This window comes from Heteronotia binoei, chromosome 21, assembly GCF_032191835.1.
Source record: "Heteronotia binoei isolate CCM8104 ecotype False Entrance Well chromosome 21, APGP_CSIRO_Hbin_v1, whole genome shotgun sequence".
NCBI lineage: Eukaryota > Metazoa > Chordata > Lepidosauria > Squamata > Gekkonidae > Heteronotia > Heteronotia binoei.
Window position 1 is genome coordinate 35619343 of NC_083243.1, and position 18607 is coordinate 35637949.

An 18607-nucleotide genomic window follows, 5' to 3' on the forward strand; every position below is an offset into this window, starting at 1 on the left:
ATTTGCAGGGTCGTGACCCGGTACCAGGCCACGGAAGTTGCACTACCGGGTCACAAGAAAAGCCAAAGCTAGCCCCACTCTCAGCAAAGCTAGCCCCGCTCCCATTGTTTGAGAGAAAACCTAGCATTCACTGGCACTTTAGATCCATGAAGTATTCAAGGTATGAACTTTCATGTGCTTTGTAATATGTTCTTTTGGGGAGATTTCCCCGGGAGGCCTGAGCGGCAAAGAAGGGTGTGTGTGTTTTTCAGCCGGGAGAGGCAGGGAGTGGGCATTCCAGTAGCTTTTTTTTTTTACCAAACGACCCCTGGGCAAAATTTTTGCTGGCTGGGGTCATCTGATGGTGAGGAAGGCTTTTTTTCTTTGCCCCCCCCTTCTTTCTTTTCCGGCAAGTGATGCTGTCTCTATTCTTGGTGCTGGGAGGGGGGGAAGTAACAGTGGGAGGGCTTCTAGTCCCCTGGCCCCACTGGTGGACATTCTGGTGCTTTTTGGGCATTGTATGAGGGAATTTTGGACTGGATAGTCCACTGGCCTGATCCAACATGGCTCCTCTTATGTTTTTTTTTTCTTTCCATGTCTTTATTTTCCTTTCCTTTCCTTCCATTTCATTCTTTCTTTCTTTCCTTCCATTTTTAATGGATGAAACTTTTCTGTTCATCATACTGTTGTTGCAGACATAGGAGCTTTGCCAATGAAAAGTTGGCACCCCCAGGTGGCCTTCTATGAGATTTCTGTGTGAGTGAGTTAGAGTAAGAGGTGTGGGGCAGAAAGAGATTATTGGAGATTACTGCAGTATATCTACACAGCACTTGGTTGGGTTTTTTTGCGACTGTGTGACACAGAGTGTTGGACTGGATGGGCCATTGGCCTGATCCAACATGGCTTCTCTTATGTTCTTATGAGTCAACCTTGAGCCGGCTACCTGAACCCAGCTTCTTCCACCGAGATCAAACTCACGTCATGAGCAGAGCTTGGACTGCAGTACTGCAGCGTACCACTCTGTGCCATTGGGCTCATTCCCAGACTACTTCTACAGCTTCTCAGAAACTCATAAATTGTATAGAATGATTCATAAACATCTTCATATTTTATTTTTAGCAATGCCACTATTGGATAGGCTAAGGGCACACACTTATCCTTTTTTTTTCCTAAATAGTCGAAATCCTTCATCCATGCAATGCAGATTCCATGCCAAGAAAAACCAAGCTCTACCACCTGTAGTATCTATGCGGATCGAGCAAATTCACATTTCATTTATTTTGCCCAGTTTAGCTAATCACAGAAGAGGCAAAGAACCTAATGCCCTATGCACAAAACCTGTGTCCAAGCTGCTAGCTTGTCAGCAGCCTGAGATGTCAGCAGGCATTGCTCACATTTTTCCAACCATATATTGGTGCAACCATAAGGATATCCAGGGATGCAATTCTAGCAGGAGCTCATTTGCATATTAGGCCACACCCCTATGGTGTAGCCAATTCTCCAAGAGCTTACAAGAAAAGAGCCTTGTAAGCTCTTGGAGGATTGGCTACATCAGGGGTGTATGGCCAAATATGCAAAGGAGCTCCTGCTAGAATTTCAGTCCCGAGGATATCATTTTTTCCCTTTTTAAAAATAATGAAATCTTTAGGAAAGTCATTCCTATATAGGCCACCACCCTATATAGGAATTTCTTCTGCACCCATTAGATATAGGTGTTTCTTCTGCATCCATTAAATCACCCAGCACTCCTAGTCTTCCTGATAGTCTTGCTTACACAATGGGAGCACGAAAGAAGGTAGCAACCACACCTCCATGAAGTTTCTAGGTGGAAAGTCCTGAGCTCTTCAGACATCACCATTTCTTATTGTCAGCATCTTTCATTATACCAAGACTAAAAAGCTTTCCAAATCATTAAAGACACAGGATTCCTTCCATTCTTCATAAACGCCCTTTATCTTGAAAGGAAAATAGCTATAATCACAAAGTAAACATAGTTTCGCAGCTACAATTTGGTTATATCTAATAATAGTTTACATTGTTCCAACATTAAAATGGTGTGAAGAACCAAGTTTTGTTCGGCTATGAGCAAAGCTGCATAGCGAAATTCAAACAAATGAACATAAAATAATGTTTTTCAGCTTAAAAGTAGACACATAAAGGAACCCACCCGCTATATGCGCATTTTCAAAGGAGCTCCCATCAAATATCTTGCCTCCATTTCACTTCTTAAATGAAAAGACTTCTACTTGTTTCTATTTATGTAGACATAATATTATTTGATGAAGTAGGAAACACTGCTGATCTTGAAAACGCGCATCCATGTGTAAGCTTTGGGACAGATATTTCTGAAGGTTAAACACGCAGTGACTGCTTGAAAGCAGGATCCCAAGTGGCATGTGCACATATGTTAAAATGAGCCAGAACAGTGAGAAATCGCATTTGTGCTCCTAAAACCCATCCCCACATGTCCTGCCTGGAGCCACCAAATTGCAGGTTTTAGAAGTTTGCACACAGACATGGTGAAGGCTAATGTGTATTAACTGGCAGAGGTAGAAGTAAATCACATTCTTATTTCTAATCCAGACTTTATAAATCTTCTCCAAAACTTGCTAACAGATTTAGGAAAAAGAATTGTCATATTTGTTTTTAATGTGAGAAATAAGTCTTATGTATTTATTCTGCTGTCCAGGTTCATGAAATGGAATTAACTTCCATAAAAATAGAGTGGAACCTTAAGCACTCAATATGAACTAAAGCCATAATTATTTACTTCGTATGTCATTGAGATGTAAAAGAAATCGAAATACTGTCTGCCTGGATTGCACACAGAACACAATCTGCAAAACACAAAGAAGATCCTGGGGAAGTAGGGAGAAGAGTAGATTCTGTGGTTGATTCTTGACTCAAGCAAAATGAACAAAGAAGTACAGTACAAAAGTCAGCTACTTATGTAGCTTGACTCCAAACATCTGATTTACAGCACAGTGGTTATACTTAAAGTTGTCATGACAGAACATCTTCACAATCAATCAATAAAGACATAGTGTATGTTGAACAGTGATAAACCTCATTTATCAGTTCAAAGAGTTGCCTCTTTGAACTATATTATATAAGGCTTTTCTGGTAACAAGTTATCAAAAGCTGTCTTTGTTAAAGTCACAGAGGCAAGCTTATTTCTTGCCATGGTCTTTCTCTGAATCCAACAGTGCTGAGCGTATTCCCAGTTTCTTCAGCTCTTCCACTAGATCTCCACTCTGGTGCATCTGGAGAAGTATGTCACAGCCTCCCACAAATTCACCATTGAGGAAGACTTGAGGGATAGTAGGCCAGTTGGAATAGTTTTTAATTCCTGGATCAGAAAACAAAGGCAAGTTAAGCCAAATGTTCCCAAACACGTTAGACAACTTATACTAATGCTTCAGAAAGCCTCGGGCAGGGAGCAGGAAAACAGTTGACCCTGCATGGAATAAGTAAGATAGAAAACACAGTTTTGCATGTCATATATCTTCCTCCCCTCTGTCAACAGTAAAAGTCTGCAATCCAAAGAACACTTTCCTGGAAGCAAACCCGCTTAAAATAGTGATTGCTTCTGGGCAGATCTGCTTAGGAATTCTCTAACAATCTCACTGGGATGGGATCCTAAGAACATAAGAGAAGCCATGTTGGATCAGGCCAGTGGCCCATCCAGTCCAACACTCTGTGTCACACAGTGGCCAAAAAACCCAGGTGCCATCAGAAGGTCCATTAGTGGGGCCAGGACAGTAAAAGCCCTCCCACTGTTGCCCTCCGCCAAGCACCAAGAATACAGAGCATCACTGCCCCACCAATGTTTAAGGAGTTTGTTGTCTCACCAATGAATCTTCTTACTTGGTCCACAGTCTGACCCTCAGGGAAAAGCTCCTCCCTATCCTTTCAGTTTTGTAATGTAAAACAATTATATTGTACTTTATACAAACAATACTCTTATGTAAGGAACAGAAGATTTAGGCTTAAAGGTTAACTGTCATTCAGTGGTTAGAGACTGATATTTAGTGGCTTAGCAGCCACCTGTGGCAATACCCCACCATGTGGCACGTGCTCATGTTTCAGGAATGTGGGCAAGGTCCGTGGCTGGTGCAGCTTGAGGTTTTCAGGTAGTTCATACCTTGAAACAGCCACCAGCAGAGGAACAGGTAAGTTGCAAGCCTCTCTGGCATGCAGACTTCATGGCAGGAATGGAAGTAAATGCTGCTTTGTTGTTGGTAATAAACTGTGAATGTGCCCAAGGCTAATCTTTAATTATTGAGGTAATTTGAAATCATGTTCTCTTTCTCAAACCTACTAACCCCAGCCATAGTACTATTTTGTGGGAGCTAGGAGGTGTGAGACTCCAGGACTGGAACCAAGTATGTGAAGGATCTAGTAAGTGTCAAAGAGATACGATTTTATGGAATTTGACAAAAAACTGATGTAAGGAAGTTTATTATTTCAGCCGCATTGCTGTTCATTTATTCTTGAACAGGTGGTAAAAAAGGATATGGATTTAAATTTCATCTCTCTTCCCTTGGCAACATTGTTTAATCAGAAACTATGTGCTGTGTTCTCCAAAGGCAGAAAACATAAACCTTTTTAAAGGAAAGTTTAATACTGCTCGGACTTTTTTGCAACTAAGACGGTCTATTATGTTTTAATGCCTTCCTATGCTTCTTATTTGGCAAATGAGGTTCCTTCCACATTCTTTATCTTTTCTTAACAGACCTTGGAGCTTAGGGAGTGGTTACACCAGAAGTCTCTGACGCATGTTGCAGTCCCACATCTAAGTTACAAGGGCATAATTCTGAAGGTTTTGCATAGCTGACTGGAGGTTAAGCAGTACTGAAATTGACAGGCTCTTGAAAGGACTAATGTGAATGCCACTGAATCATTCTACCATGACTGAAGCCAGGGTCTTTCAGCACATGAAACAGAAGTTCTGCCATGGATCTCAGAAAAGTCTTCACAAAACAAGATTGTGAGAAATTAAAAAATAATTTTAGTCTACTAACCAATGAAAAATATTAATTCCACCCACTATGGTACATCTGTAATGCATAGTTAAACAGGACTAGCTATTCTCCTCTTCTACCCACTACATACAAAAGTACCATAAAAACTGCAGTAGTCTGAATGAAAACAGATATCTGCAAATGCTTTATGGCAAAACTTGGCGAATTTTCTTTGATTCTGGGAACCAGCCCCATTTTTCCCCCAGCCTTCCGTGTTTTGTATTTTAATGCCCTTGTTATTGCTAGATAGAAAATCTCTGGAAATTCTGAAGCCATGACAAAATGCAGACAAAGAAAAAAGAAATCAGAACATTTTGTAAATGGAAAAGATGTTCTTTCTTTCACCCAAGGCATTTTTATGCTACATAATTTTTTGCTGGCTTTCAGTGTTTTCAGGTAGAATGACTGTTTTTACCCCCCCCAATGCCCTAATTGTCTTGAGACCAGGGTATCCAAAGGGCTGTTACTTCCACATGAACCCACATGTCTGAGAACATCTTCAAAGGCTCTTCTATAGAAAAACTCATCAAACAAGAGGCAAATTTCTACCAGAGAGAGGAGTTTCTCTGTTGTGGTCCAATCATGCAATACTCTCTGCAGGGACATCAAACTCATTTGTTATGAGGAACGGATCTGAAATAAATGAGACACTGTTGGGCTGAGCCATGTTGGGCCGGGCCATGCGTGTACCTATTTAAGATTGGATAGCAGAGATATATGACTGAAGATGAATGTTAGAATTTAGAAGCTGCTTGGGATGTTTTAAAAGATGCTTGAGATTTTTTTTAAAAAAGGAAGGAAAGGATATAAATTGCTTAAATGAACAAACTAATATAAGAATTATGTGGGCATCTAATTTTCAGGCACATTTTTTATGTCAGCAATGCATGCCTAGATTATATGTAACTTGCTCTAAGGCTACTACATCAACTATAAAATGTTCTTAGTTACTGTGTCAATTCTGCATTTTACTGCAACACAGTGGGTCACACAACATGCAGACCTTTTAGCTTCCCATCATAAAACACTGATTTAAAATTCTCAGAGGACTGTGATGTCACCCAAACCCTATTTGGGCTATTTGTACACATACATATTATATGAGTGCATGTACAAGGAAGTGAAGACTAACTCTGGGTGGGTATGCATATGGTGGTGGTGGAAAGTGCTGTCAAGTCACAGCTGATTTATGGGAGACCCCCTAGGGTTTTCAAGGCAAGAGACATTCAGAGGTAGTTAGCCATTGCCTGCCTCCATGCCGTGACTCTGGACTTCCTCAGTGGTCTCCCATCCAAATACTAGACAGGGCCAAGCCTGGTTAGCTTCTGAGAGATCATGAGATCAGGCTAGCCTGGACTATCCAGGTCAGGAATGCATATACATACATATAAAAGTATAAATATGTTGCCTTGAGCTAAGAAAGATCAGAATGTGAAAGAAGTGTTCTTAGTAAATATGGATTTTATATTAATGTTGCAGAATACTTAAGTTTCATATGCAGACACACCTTCGTACTTGCAGTTAGAGATGCATGAAATAACCAAGGGTGTTTGTAGAATCCAATCTAAGGCATGCTTAGTACCAATAATTTGAAAGGCAGTTACTCTCACATAAAAGCAAATAGGATTACAGTATTAACATAATGTGCTACGCTGCTCTTAAAGATCTGTAGATAACATGGATTATTGCTCAATATTCCTTTCAAATACATGCTCATGGGTAAGGCAATGAAATTCTGAAAGCTGCTGCCAATGCTGTTTTGTTTTGTTTTAAAGTGGGACACATGTAAAATCACTATGACTTGGTAGCCACAGAACTAGTTGCTGTGATCTTCACTGCACCCCCATTATAGACAGTACCCTTCTCAACCAAGTAAAACATTCCTGTAAAAGTTACGGTAGGTTATGATTTAGTTTGGTGCAACAAAATCTGTACAGGCATTAACCCACTAGCAACTGTAAGTATGGGCCCAGGATGCTAAACTGGATGTGGACAAGAAATAGCATTCCACTATAGTAGGCTTTTTAAAATGGTGGTTTGGAACTCAAAAGTTGTTCCCCCAGTTTACATAGAGTTATCAGAAGCACTCCCACCATTTTAGAGGTTATATGAAGCTGCCTTATACTGAATCAGACCCCTGGTCCATTAAAGTCAGTATTGTCTTCTCAGGTTGCCTTTTAGTTTTTTGTAAATAAGCAAGGATAAGGGAAAAGGGTGCCAGCTGCCAAAAATGAGCAGAGTGCTAATTTGCACACAACCTAATCCCATTCAAGTTTAATCAAAGGCAAGTCCCAGATGCTTATTTTCAGGTAAATCCAAATAGGATTTTGGCTTCTGACACATGACACAATTAGCTTCAGCAGATTACAGCATTTCTTTCCCCTGCATGATATGCTCTCCATATTAAAATTCTCCTGTCTACAATAAATAAAAATAAAACACAGTAGTCCTATTCTCCTTTACATTTAGTGAACCCAGATAAAAGAAAATATGATGTGGTGGCTAAATCAGGGGTCACCAATGAGATGTTCATGGGTGCCATGGCACCCATTGACACCTTTCCTGCAAAATGCTGTTTTGTAAGTGGGTGAGGCCACTGTCATTTCAACAACAGCTGCTACCACAATGTTGGTTTTATTCTTCCACTCACTTCTGTTGCCCAGTGTATTTTTAAAAAATTACCCTTCTCTGCACTTGAGAATTCATCTATGTGTGCATGTATGTCTGTGGCTTCACTTCCCACAGTAGCTATTTTTTGGTTGTGCCAACCACCCTCTCCCATAATTCCAAAGCTGCCCCCAGGCTCAAAAAGGTCAGGTACACCTTCAGACTAGGATTTGGAAGAACCAGTTTTGAATCCCCAGTCTGCCATGAAAGCTCCCTGAATTATTTTAGGCCACTCACTCTCTCATTCTGCCTAAACTACCTCAGAGGGTTGTTGTAAGGATAAAGTGGAGGATACAAGAATGATTTTGTAAACTGTCTGGGCCCCTGTTGGGGAAGAAAACCAGGTATAAATTTCAAAAATTGAAAACAACTATGTAAGAACACTAGAACATCCATGCTGTACAAGAACAATGTTTAATCTAATCCAAAATCCTGCATCATGCAGTGACTAGCAAGAAGCAGCATATAGAGGTCAAAAAACTTCCTTTTGTCATTGATCCCCACCCCAGCAAAGAAAAAAATATGCCTTTGAAAAACATGACAAACAGGCATTGATGGACATGTCCTCCATCTATGTTTGGTCATGGTTGCACCCTATGGCTGCTAATTCCACAAGCCCTTTGAGTGAAAAAATACTTTCTTTTACCCATCCTAAATCTAATGCTCATAGGTTATATCCACATGACACTGCTTTAGAGAATGAAATCATTTCATAGAATCACAGAGTTCGAAGGCCATCTAGTCCACAGGTGGCCAAAGTTGTTTAACATAGGAGTCACACAGAATTAACCTCAGATATTTGACTACCGAAAGACATGAATTTTAGATGTTTGAGGGAGGAAGGCAGGCAAATAGATAGGGAAGGGAGATGGAAAGAAAGTAACTTTAAACGCATTCCCCAAGTCACAGGGTGGCTTGGCTTGGGGAAGTGATTTAAGAGACAAATGCCTTCTCCAAGCCAGCCAACAGGGCAGTGGGGGCTTTGAGAGCCACACAATATGTGTGAAAGAGCTACATGTGACTCACGAGGCATAGTTTGGCCACCTCTGATCTAGTCCAACACCCTGCTCAATGCAGGGTCAGCCTAGACAAGGGTATATCGATTCTCCTGACAACCTTTCTATCCAGTATAACCTCTTCTGACTGACTGCATAGCTCCAGTGTCTCAGGTATAGATCTAACCACATTCTAGCTCCTCCTTAAACTGGAGTTGCCAGAGACTAAACCTGGCATTTACCACATGCAGAGCAGAAGTTCTATCACAGAACACATGGTTTGTCCTTTCCTCCATTTTTATCGTCACAACTCTGTGAGGTAGGTCAGGCCAAATGTGTGTGACTTACCCAGAGTCACCCATCAAGCTCTGCGGCAGAGTGGGAACCTGATTAAAGTCTCCATCATCTTCCTAGCATAGGTTTGCCAATCCCCAGGTGGGGGCAGAGAATTCCTCAGTTTGGAGGTCCCCCCCCCCACTTCAGGGTCATTAAAAAGTGGTGTGGGGGGAAGGAACTGTCTGCTGGGCATTCTTTTATTCCCTATCAAGACTGATTCCCATAGGGCAGGGGTGGCCAACGGTAGCTCTCCAGATGTTTTTTGCCTACAACTCCCATCAGCCCCAGCCATTGCCCATGCTGGCTGCGGCTGATGGGAGTTGTAGGCAAAAAAACATCTGAAGAGCTACTGTTGGCCACCCCTGCCATAGGGTATAAAGGAAAATTGATCTGTGGGTATCGGGGGGGGGGCTGTTTTTTGAGTTAGAGTCACCAAATTTGCAGCATAGCATCAAATGCCCCTCCTCGTTTCAAAAGGATTGGACCAGGGGGTCCAATTCTATGAGCCCCAAAAGAAGGTGCCCCTATCCTTCATTGTTTTTAATGAAACGAAGGCATTTAAAAAGTGGGCGGTCCCTTTAAATGTGATGGCCAGAACTCCCTTTGGAGTTCAATGATACTTGCCGCAACCCTGCTTCTGGCTCCACCCCCAAAGTCCCCAGATATTTCTTGAATTGGACTTGGCAACCCTTACCTAGCTGGGCGCTCTGTCAGAAACAAACCTTCTTTTGGGGCTCATAGAATTGGACCCCCTGGTCCAATCCTTTTGAAACGTGGAGGGTCTTTTGAGGAAGAGCATTGGATGTTATGCTGCAAATTTGGTGACTCTGCCTCAAAACACAGTTCCCTTAGAACCCCAGATACCTGCAGATCAATATCCCATTATGGGAATCAGTCTCCATAGGGAATAACAGTGTCCAGCAGACAGTTCCCTCCCTCCCCCACCCCATGCTTTCTAATAACCCTGAAGCGGTGCGGGGGGTTACCACTAGACTACATTGTCCTCTACCAGACACCATATAAAGCAAACTCATCAGAGGCGAAGCTGGGGCGAGGAAAACGGGAGGTGGCCGAGAAAGGGCGTCCGGGCGGGCCAGCGCAGCGCTGACCTTGCCGCAGGTCGTGGTCGCGGAGGACGTCGTAGGCGCGGTAGTCGGAGACGCCGTGCAAGCGCAGGATCTGCACCACGGCGTTGCTGAAGCCGCACTGGGGCTGGGCGGGAGTGCCCTTCATGAAGACCACCACCGGGTGGGCGCGCACCAGCTTCTCCACCTCCTCCTTCGAAGAGCCGCCAGCGCCATCCCCTGCCGATGCGGCTTGACTCAACCGCCGCGTGACGAAAAGCAACGGCCGAGCCGCTGTCAACTGCCGCAGAGCCGCGGGCAGGCGGCAAAAAGAGCCGTTCATGGCCGCCCTGAAGTAACTTCTCCGCGACGCGCCACTCTTCTCCTTCAGGGCCTCACCGAAAGGGCCACTGATCGCCCCACCCCTTTCAGGGAACACTTTTCTGCCATGGGAGACCGTTCCCGTCAATCAGTCTCAAGGCACCAGTTACGTTAGGAAAAAACTTCTCGCAGCCTGAGCCCCGCCCCAACAGTGGACTAGTTCATAGTTCGACGACAACCACAGGGCTCGGATTAGTCCACACCTCCTACCCCACTAGCCAATCGTAGCGCGACTCCTTTGACAACCTATAAAATCCCGACCTATGGTTGAGCACCGCCCTTTTCTTGAGGATATTTAAAAAAATAGCGGCTCGTTGTGATTGGAGGTGCCTGCTATCAATCTCATTGAAGAGGCGGAGGTAATAATCATCCAAGCTCAGAGTGCCGCGAGACTCTGTCTATGGAAAGAACGAGCGGCAAGAACGGTTGGTTGGGGTCTCTTTCCGTTTCCGGTGCACAGCTAAGAGGTTTGTTGAATGGCTGGGAGGTTTTGGTCGTGCTTTCAGTGAACACGTGAAGAACGAGGTGTGAGAGGTGAGAATATATATATTGCTTGACTTTGTTCTGTGCCTTTAACTGTAGTTTTGTTTCTAGATCCCGGCTGTAATTTTAGAGTTTTCCTATTCCATTTCACTACAGGGCAGCACTGGGTTCCTTGGGTTTAATTAAGGGGTTGTGGCTCCGTGGCAGAGCTAATTGTTTGCCAGTAAATAAACGCAGGTCTATTCCCTGGTATTTCCGCTTCTTTAAAAGATTATAGGTTGTGTGAAACCTATAGATTATAGGTTAAAAGATTATAGCTGTTGTGTGAAAATGCTGTTCCGCTGTCCCTCAGTTAGGGTTGCCAAGTCCAATTCAAGAAATATCTGGGGACTTTGGGGGTGGAGCCAGGAGACATTAGGGGTGGAGCCAAGATCAAGGCTGTGACAAGCATAATTGAACTCCAAAGGGATCCATGATTTTCTATGGGAATAAATCTCCATAGGGAATAATAGAGTTACCAGCAGACATTTCCCTCCCTTCCCCCCACTTTCTGACTACCCTGAAGCGGGGGGAGGGTCTCCAAACCAGGGGATTCCCTGCCCCCACCTGGGGATTGGCAACCCTACCCTCAGTATTGCCTGCCGTATTTGGCGGCTGCAAAATCCATTGTGTGTCTAGAGCAAGCTTACTAAAAAAAAATAGCAGCTTTACATTATAAAGCCAGGGCTTCTACCTCCCCCCCCCCGCCAAAAGGTGCAAACATCTGCATATGTTTTCCCTTGAGTCTGTGATAAATTAAATACCTACTTTTTAAAGTGTTGCATCTCTTTGATTGGAAACAGACCCATATTGATGTATTTTCTTAACCTTATCGATCAGTGGAAACTCATTAAGCAACTATGCCTAATTTAACTAAATTATAGCTCTGAAGGAAAGGAGCGGGTGACCGTCTTACATACAGAATTGTTTACTTAGTGTGCTTTCTTTGTTCTTTCATGATTTTTACAGAATGTGATTTGCATTTTCTGTTGCTGATAGTCTGCTGTCTTTGCAAATGGTTTAGCTAGCTATCTTCATCCTTTCATAAACTTGCTTGCTGTCCCAGTAGTGGGTATAGCTAGATGGTACAAACCTTGTTGGTGGTGTGGGAAATTTCTGTAGGTGCACACGCAAGCACCACTGTCCTATACTATGCTCAGAAAAATGTTGCTTTACAACTCACCTGTTTTCAAGTAAAGTTTTTAAATTGCTGACTTCTTTAACCCTTCCACATTTGCCAGCTGTTATATAATACTGCAGCAATTGCAAATCACTTGCTTTAAGTTTAACCTGAGACTTCCTTATTTCTGTTTTGTTGTTGTTTCAGAATAACTGTGAACTGCATGTGAGCGCTTCATCCACGCCCAACGAGACTGCAGAGCTGAGGCAGCAACGCCAGCAGAGACGGTCAGCAAGTGGCAAGCTGCCTCTGGTGGCAGGCTCTTCTTCATTGCCAGAGGCAAATAACACTCCACTCGCCATCAGGGAGCACCCGATTGAGCCTTCTACAATCTGCATCACATGCAGTTCTGATGTTAGAAAACCTTACAGTTTGCTTGTACTATCTTGGTATATTCTCATCAAACTTTTTGCATTATAAGAGCCCTCACTTAACTGTCTGCTTAAAGATTAGTGGCAGTACTGCAAGCTGCATCTGATGGTATGTTTTAGTCCCCGTGTGGCCTGCCCATTATTTTATTTACCTGTTCCACTCACGTCTCTTTCCTTCTCTGTGCACTTGTCTCAGTCACAAGTTTTGGTAAGCCCACAAGCTATCCCTAGCCAAAATAAGTGAAAAACAATCATCACTGAAGAGCTTCTTTGAAAAGGAGGAAAGACCCAATGATGAGACAGCAAAAGATGCTAAGACTGCCAACAAAAAGAAAGCTGCATTTAAAAGAAAATAGCAAGAGTCCTACTTAAATTATGGGTTCATTGCAATAGGTGATTCACATTCTCTAAGCCTGCTCTGTATAATATGTGGCGAACGGCTATCCGATGAAGCCATGAAACCTTCAAATCTGCTTCGCCACCTGGAGACCAAGCACCCTGCATTAAAAGGCAAGCCTTTGGGGGTTTTCATTAGAAAAAAAGTGAATATGAAGAACAGAAGCAATTGCTGAAGGCTACCATTTCATCAAATATCCCTGCACTGAAAGCATCATTCTTATTGGCTAACCACATTGCTAAAGCTAAGAAGTTCTTTACTATTGGTGAAGAGTTGATCCTGCCTGCTGCTAAGGTCATTTGTCGTGAAATTTTCAGAGAGGCTGCAGTTCAAAAGGTGGTACGTGTTCCTTTTTCGGCTACCACCATAACTAGCCGAATTGATGAAACAGCAGCGGATATTGAGGCACAATTGTTAGAGAGGATCAGTGAATCACCGTGGTATGCAATCCAGATTGACAAGTCTACCGATGTTGACAACAAGGCAACAGTTCTTGTTTTTGTGCGATATCTTTTTCAGGAGGATGTGCATGAGGACATGTTATGTGCAGGTTTTTTTGCCAACCAACACCGCAGGTGCAGAACTATTCAAGTCTGAATGATTGCATATCAGGAAAACTGAATTGGTCATTTTGTGTGTGTATCTACATGGACGGAGAGGCTGCCATGACTGGACAGCTTTCTGGTTTCACTGTCCGGGTCAAAGATGTCGCTTCTGAATGTGAGTCTACGCACTGGGTCATCCATAGAGAAATGCTGGCTAGCTGAAAAATGTTACCTGAACTTAACAGTGTTTGGCAGGATGTGATTAACATTATCAACCATGTTAAAGTGCATGTCTTTAACTCACGTTTGTTCACACAGCTCTGTGAGGAGATGGATGCAGAGCACACACGTCTTCTCCTATATGCAGAAGTGAGATGGCTTTATAAAGGCAGATCTCTGGCCAGAGTTCTTGAGTTACGAGAGCAGCTCCAGAGATTCCTTTTAGAAGAACAGTCACCACTGGCAGCATATTTCAGTGACACAGAATGGGTCGCAAAACTTGCTTACTTGTGTGACATATTCAACCTGCTCAACGAACTCAATCTGTCACTTCAGGGGAGAATGACATTTGTGTTCAAGTCAGCTGATAAAGTGGCTGCATTCAAAGCCAAACTGGAATTATGGGGGCGACAAGTGAACACTGGGATTTTTGACGTTTCAAACTTTAGCAGAGATTTTGAAAGAGACTGAGCCAGGGCCTTCTTTCTCCCAGCTGGTGCATGATCACCTATTTCAGTTTTCAAAAATGTTTGAGCTTTACTTCCCAGCTACAAAGGACCCCCAAACTGGAAAGGAATGGATCCGCGACCCATTCATGAATAAGCCAGGTGAATTGACTTTGTCCGTGCTAGAAGAGGATCAGCTGCTTGAGATCGCAAATGACGGTGGCCTTAAACGTATGTTTGAAACAACTTCAGATTTCCATACGTTCTGGATTAAAGTCAAGACAGAATATCCTGAGATTGCCACAAAAGCACTGAAAACCTTGCTTCCATTTCCAACATCCTGTCTTTGTGAAGCAGGGTTTTCTGCAGTGACAGCAGCCAAAACAAGATTACAGAGTAGTCAGGACATAAGCAACAACCTTCGGGTGTCACTGTCTCCTGTCACCCCCAGATGGGACTGTCTAGTTGCAGGAAAACAAGCTCAGGGCTCCCACTGATTCTGCATTATGGTGAGTTGTATAATTATGTCATTATATCTTACAAAACAATAATAGAAATAAAGTGCACAATTGTATCATCCTGAAACCATTGCTCCCCCAAGTCCATGGAGAAATTGTCTTCCACGAAACGGGTCCCTGGTGCCAAAAAGGTTGGGGACCGCTGCTCTGGCAATTACATGATGTTGTTTTTAATTTTGCAGAGTAGATGCAGAAGAATTAGCAGACTGGTTCTCTGACTGGTTCCTGTGGCGCAGAGTGGTAAAGCAGCAGTACTGCAGTACTGTGGTCTGAACTCTTTGCTCACAACCTAAATTCGATTCCGGCGGAAGCTGGATTCAGGTAGCCAGCCCAAGGTTGGCTCAGCCTTCCATCCTTCCGAGGTCGGTAAAATGAGTACCCAACTTGCTGGGGGGAAAGTGTAAAAGACTGGGGAAGGCAATGGCAAACCACCCCGTAAAAAGTCTGCCATGAAAATGTTGTGAAAGCAACGTCACCCCAGAGTCGGAAACGACTGGTGCTTGCACAGGGGACCTTTCCTTTCCTTCTCTGACTTTACACAGAGGCGTCAAAGATATTGTCCTGGTAATGGTCTTTAACAATCATTAGGGTTCATTTCCCAACTAATAAGAAGAATAGCCCCAACCCCATCTGTTATATTAATGAGGATAATGAATGATAGGAAGAACACTGAAGGAATTAGCGCCATTTGTTTTCTTGGCACCTGGCATCTTGATTTAGAGACGTCTGATAGGGGGGAGAGATCAAGTGATAGGATACTGACACTGAAGCTTTCCAGTCATCAAAGCAAACAGAAGGGAATTATGCTGAATGGTACTTCTTCCCACACTGTTTCCACCAAGCACTGTTGGCTTAGTGATTTGGATCTACAGGAGCTTTCTTGATTCTATATAAGCGGCATAGGTTGAGCCCAAACTCATCCTTTGCTGACTGTTACTAGGCATGTTCTGGTGGCTCTGCTGTTTAGTGCACGTGTGTGTGTGTGTTCTTTGTTACTTTTCCCTTAGTTTCAGAAGGTGGCCATGTTGGTTTGCAGTAGAAGATCTAGATTTGAGTTCTGTAGCACCTTGGAGACCCAAGAATATTTGGAGGGCATATGCTTCCAAAAGCCCATGCTGCCTTCTTCTCAAAAGTTGATTCCCTGAAAAGTTGGTTATACTCTAAAGTGCTACTGGACTCGGTCTACGTTTGCTCTTTGTGGAGGGGTTCCCAACCTTTTTTGAGTCTGTGAGTACCTTTGGAATTATAGCAGCCACAGAACTTCCACAATATGCCTGTGGCAAGAGGCAGAGCCAGCCGCGAAATGGAAGAAGCTACTGATAGGAACCACTAGACAACAAGACAGGTGGCTAAGTTCTGCTCCCGGGTTTATAAAGAACACAAAAAGTGAGACAAATAGGCCAAACTGTAAATCTTCTAACATATTTTAAAATGACTTTTTAAAAGGTTTAAAGGGTTAAATAATCTTTTATATTCTTTTTTTTTACTGTTATAACCCTCAAGTCATTAAATCTCAATATGTAGACTCTTTGTGGGACTTTTTTTAAAGGTACTTTTAAGGTTCTAAATGACTTACATGTTTTGGTCAATGACTGCAATAATAAACTGACTGGCTGGAAGCTACTGAAAAGGCAATGTTTTTAAAACGACACAGCCAATCAGTGCTCTTTTTTGCTTGTGTGGTGAGACGGGGAGACTAAAACCTTCCACCACTAGTTGGAAACCAAGCTACAGAGCTGCCTCTGTAAGCGTAACATGGTCTGACTGCACTGGTCTGGAGGAAAGAATTATCTGTAAATCGACTACTTCTGTGGAACATAAGGTAAGGACCCCCTTCCCTCAGGCCCTGTCTCATTTAATATCAACACAAATGTTGTAACTTGAGTTTCCTCAGCTTAGACTCTTAGTCAAATGTAAAACATAACCTAAAATGAGTTAGGAAGGATCAGCACTGTCCATATATACAGGAGTCCCCAATGTGATGCTCATGGGCGCCATGATGCCCAGTCATCTTCCCTCATGCCCACCAAGTGGTGTTAGAATAGTGGGTGTGGCCAAGTGGGACTTTCACCGAGGAAGACTTCTGATTGGTTGTTGATTTTACTGGCTATGTGGGGGGTGGAGTTAAATGGTGGTTTGGCAGTAGCTTCCACTATAGCGTAAAGAACTTCACTGTGTGACTGAAGGTGAGCTGTGGCAGCCATTTTGTGGCTGGCTCTGCCTGCTGTGGCAGCTCTTGTGGCTGGTCCTTTCTGGCTGGTCCTACCACACTGTCGGAATTTCAGGCTCAAAATGGTTGGGGACTCTTGCTCTAGAAGGGTAAATACCTGTTTTAGTCTGTTTCCAAAACAGCATCTTGTTGAATAATTAACCCTCTACTCTACAGTGTCAATCCAAATAGAGTTACACCCTTTTAAACTCACCAGATTCAGTGGGTTTAAGAGGCTGCAATTTTGTTTTGGATTGCGCTGTAGCCATGACACAAGTCTGTGTAGAAAAGAGCCTGTGTTTTGCAGCCAGTTCAGTGTTCTTCAAGGTGTCATGGACTCTCTGCTGTCTGTGGAGCATTCCACTCTTTCAGTGCATCCCAGGAAATCTGCAGCCTTGTGAGTGCCCTCAGTTGTGTTTGTACTCTGGGACAGTTGGGCTTGCAGAGAGAGCATTTGACAGAGGAAGCCGAGGCAGGCCTGTGGCAAGTATCAACAGCTCCATGTGCAATATTCCTCTGACACTCCCAGCACTGTTGCCACGGAGGTAATGACCACCCAGTGTCATTATCCATCCATCAACAGTCAGAACAACTCTGCAGTGTGATATTGTTTGGCAACTTGAGAGCTGTTGCCAGACACTGAAAACTGCTACATGTCAGACCGTGGGTTGGATCCAGACAACTGCTCAGCTCCCCTTTGCCCTCCAAAAGAGCTATGCTGGGCATCACGGGATCTGCATGAAGAAAAGCTTGGTGCAATGGGGGCTGGTGGGAGGAAGGAAATGGCTGTGACTGAATGAAAAAGCTGGCTAGATCCAGCCCTGCGGTCTAAAAACTTTTTAGCAAAACTGTGTTCTGAGTATCGCCACATTGGTAATAGCTTCCTCTTCTTGTTTTGTTTTTCAGGTTTAAGGGACTTGGGATACTTCTCCTTCCTAGTTCCATAACCAAAGATGATGTGCCACAAGTGTGACCTGCCAGGAATGGTCCTAAATTCTTGCTTCAAAACTTTTTGCTGCAAATGTTGCCTTTTGAAAAGTCAGCCATGGAATGGGTGGGAAAGCCAACAGAATTGCATCATGATTCCATTTTCCATTCCTGCACATTCACGATGAAATCTTACAAAACTACCAGGTTCCAGTTCTTGTATTGCTGTGAATACAGTTAGACCATCAAACTATTGAGTGGGTGATCAGGGAAGAGGTAGCTGTGAATTTCCTGCATTGTGCTGACTAGATGACCCTTGAGAACCCTTCCAGCTTTGTATTTCTATATTAGGTCTACATTTCACCATGAATAGAGCCCACTCAATCATAAGACATTTGGGACATTGTTGGCCCAGAGGGGCCATGGCAAAAGACTTGCTTATGAATATTTGTTAAATTTGTGCTATGAAAAGCAAAGCACGGAATCCCCCATCCTGCTTCATGCGCGGATGTTCAGTAGGTGGGCACACCACACTTTGCAAAAAAGCGGGATTGCTATGTGTTCACTAGCGTTTCCTGCAGTACATTCTTAACGTGTGAATTGTGGGTCCTAGACATCCATGTTGTTCTTCCTTTGGAAGGAAGCTGAGTTATAACTAATGGTACAACCATAACATTCGTATTTTCTCATAAACCAAGGTGCAGTACTAAGGCGTAAGAATCTTTTGTAGTTGCATTTTATAAGCGACAGGGCTTGCTATTGTACAGGACACCCTGTTTTCTTGATTTCTGGAGAGAGAATGAGGACGTTGCTCCCTACACACACAC

General features: G+C 43.3%; 1 protein-coding gene and 1 non-coding gene across 2 annotated transcripts; one reads left to right on the plus strand and one right to left on the minus strand.

The window, feature by feature from the left end:
• Positions 1–1913: 1913 nt before the first annotated feature.
• Positions 1914–10801, minus strand: GLRX5 (glutaredoxin 5). Its single transcript, XM_060261902.1, has 2 exons — positions 10111–10801; positions 1914–3328 (listed from the first exon to the last, which is right to left on the minus strand). The coding sequence occupies exons 1-2, from the start codon at positions 10406–10408 to the stop codon at positions 3150–3152; spliced, it is 477 nt and encodes a 158-aa protein (XP_060117885.1). The 5' UTR covers positions 10409–10801; the 3' UTR covers positions 1914–3149.
• Positions 10802–17237: 6436 nt separating this feature from the next.
• LOC132590345 (small Cajal body-specific RNA 13) lies at positions 17238–17510 on the plus strand. The gene has a single exon (XR_009556685.1). It is a non-coding gene; the product is annotated as a small Cajal body-specific RNA 13 (non-coding RNA).
• Positions 17511–18607: the final 1097 nt, after the last annotated feature.

Coding starts and splice junctions, on each gene's coding strand:
- GLRX5 (XM_060261902.1), bottom strand. CDS start 10,408: ATGAACGGCTCTTTTTGCCGCCTGCCCGCGGCTCTGCGGCAGTTGACA. Junction 3,329..10,110: donor CGACCACGACCTGCGGCAAG/GTCAGCGCTGCG, acceptor TTTCTGATCCAG/GAATTAAAAACTATTCCAAC.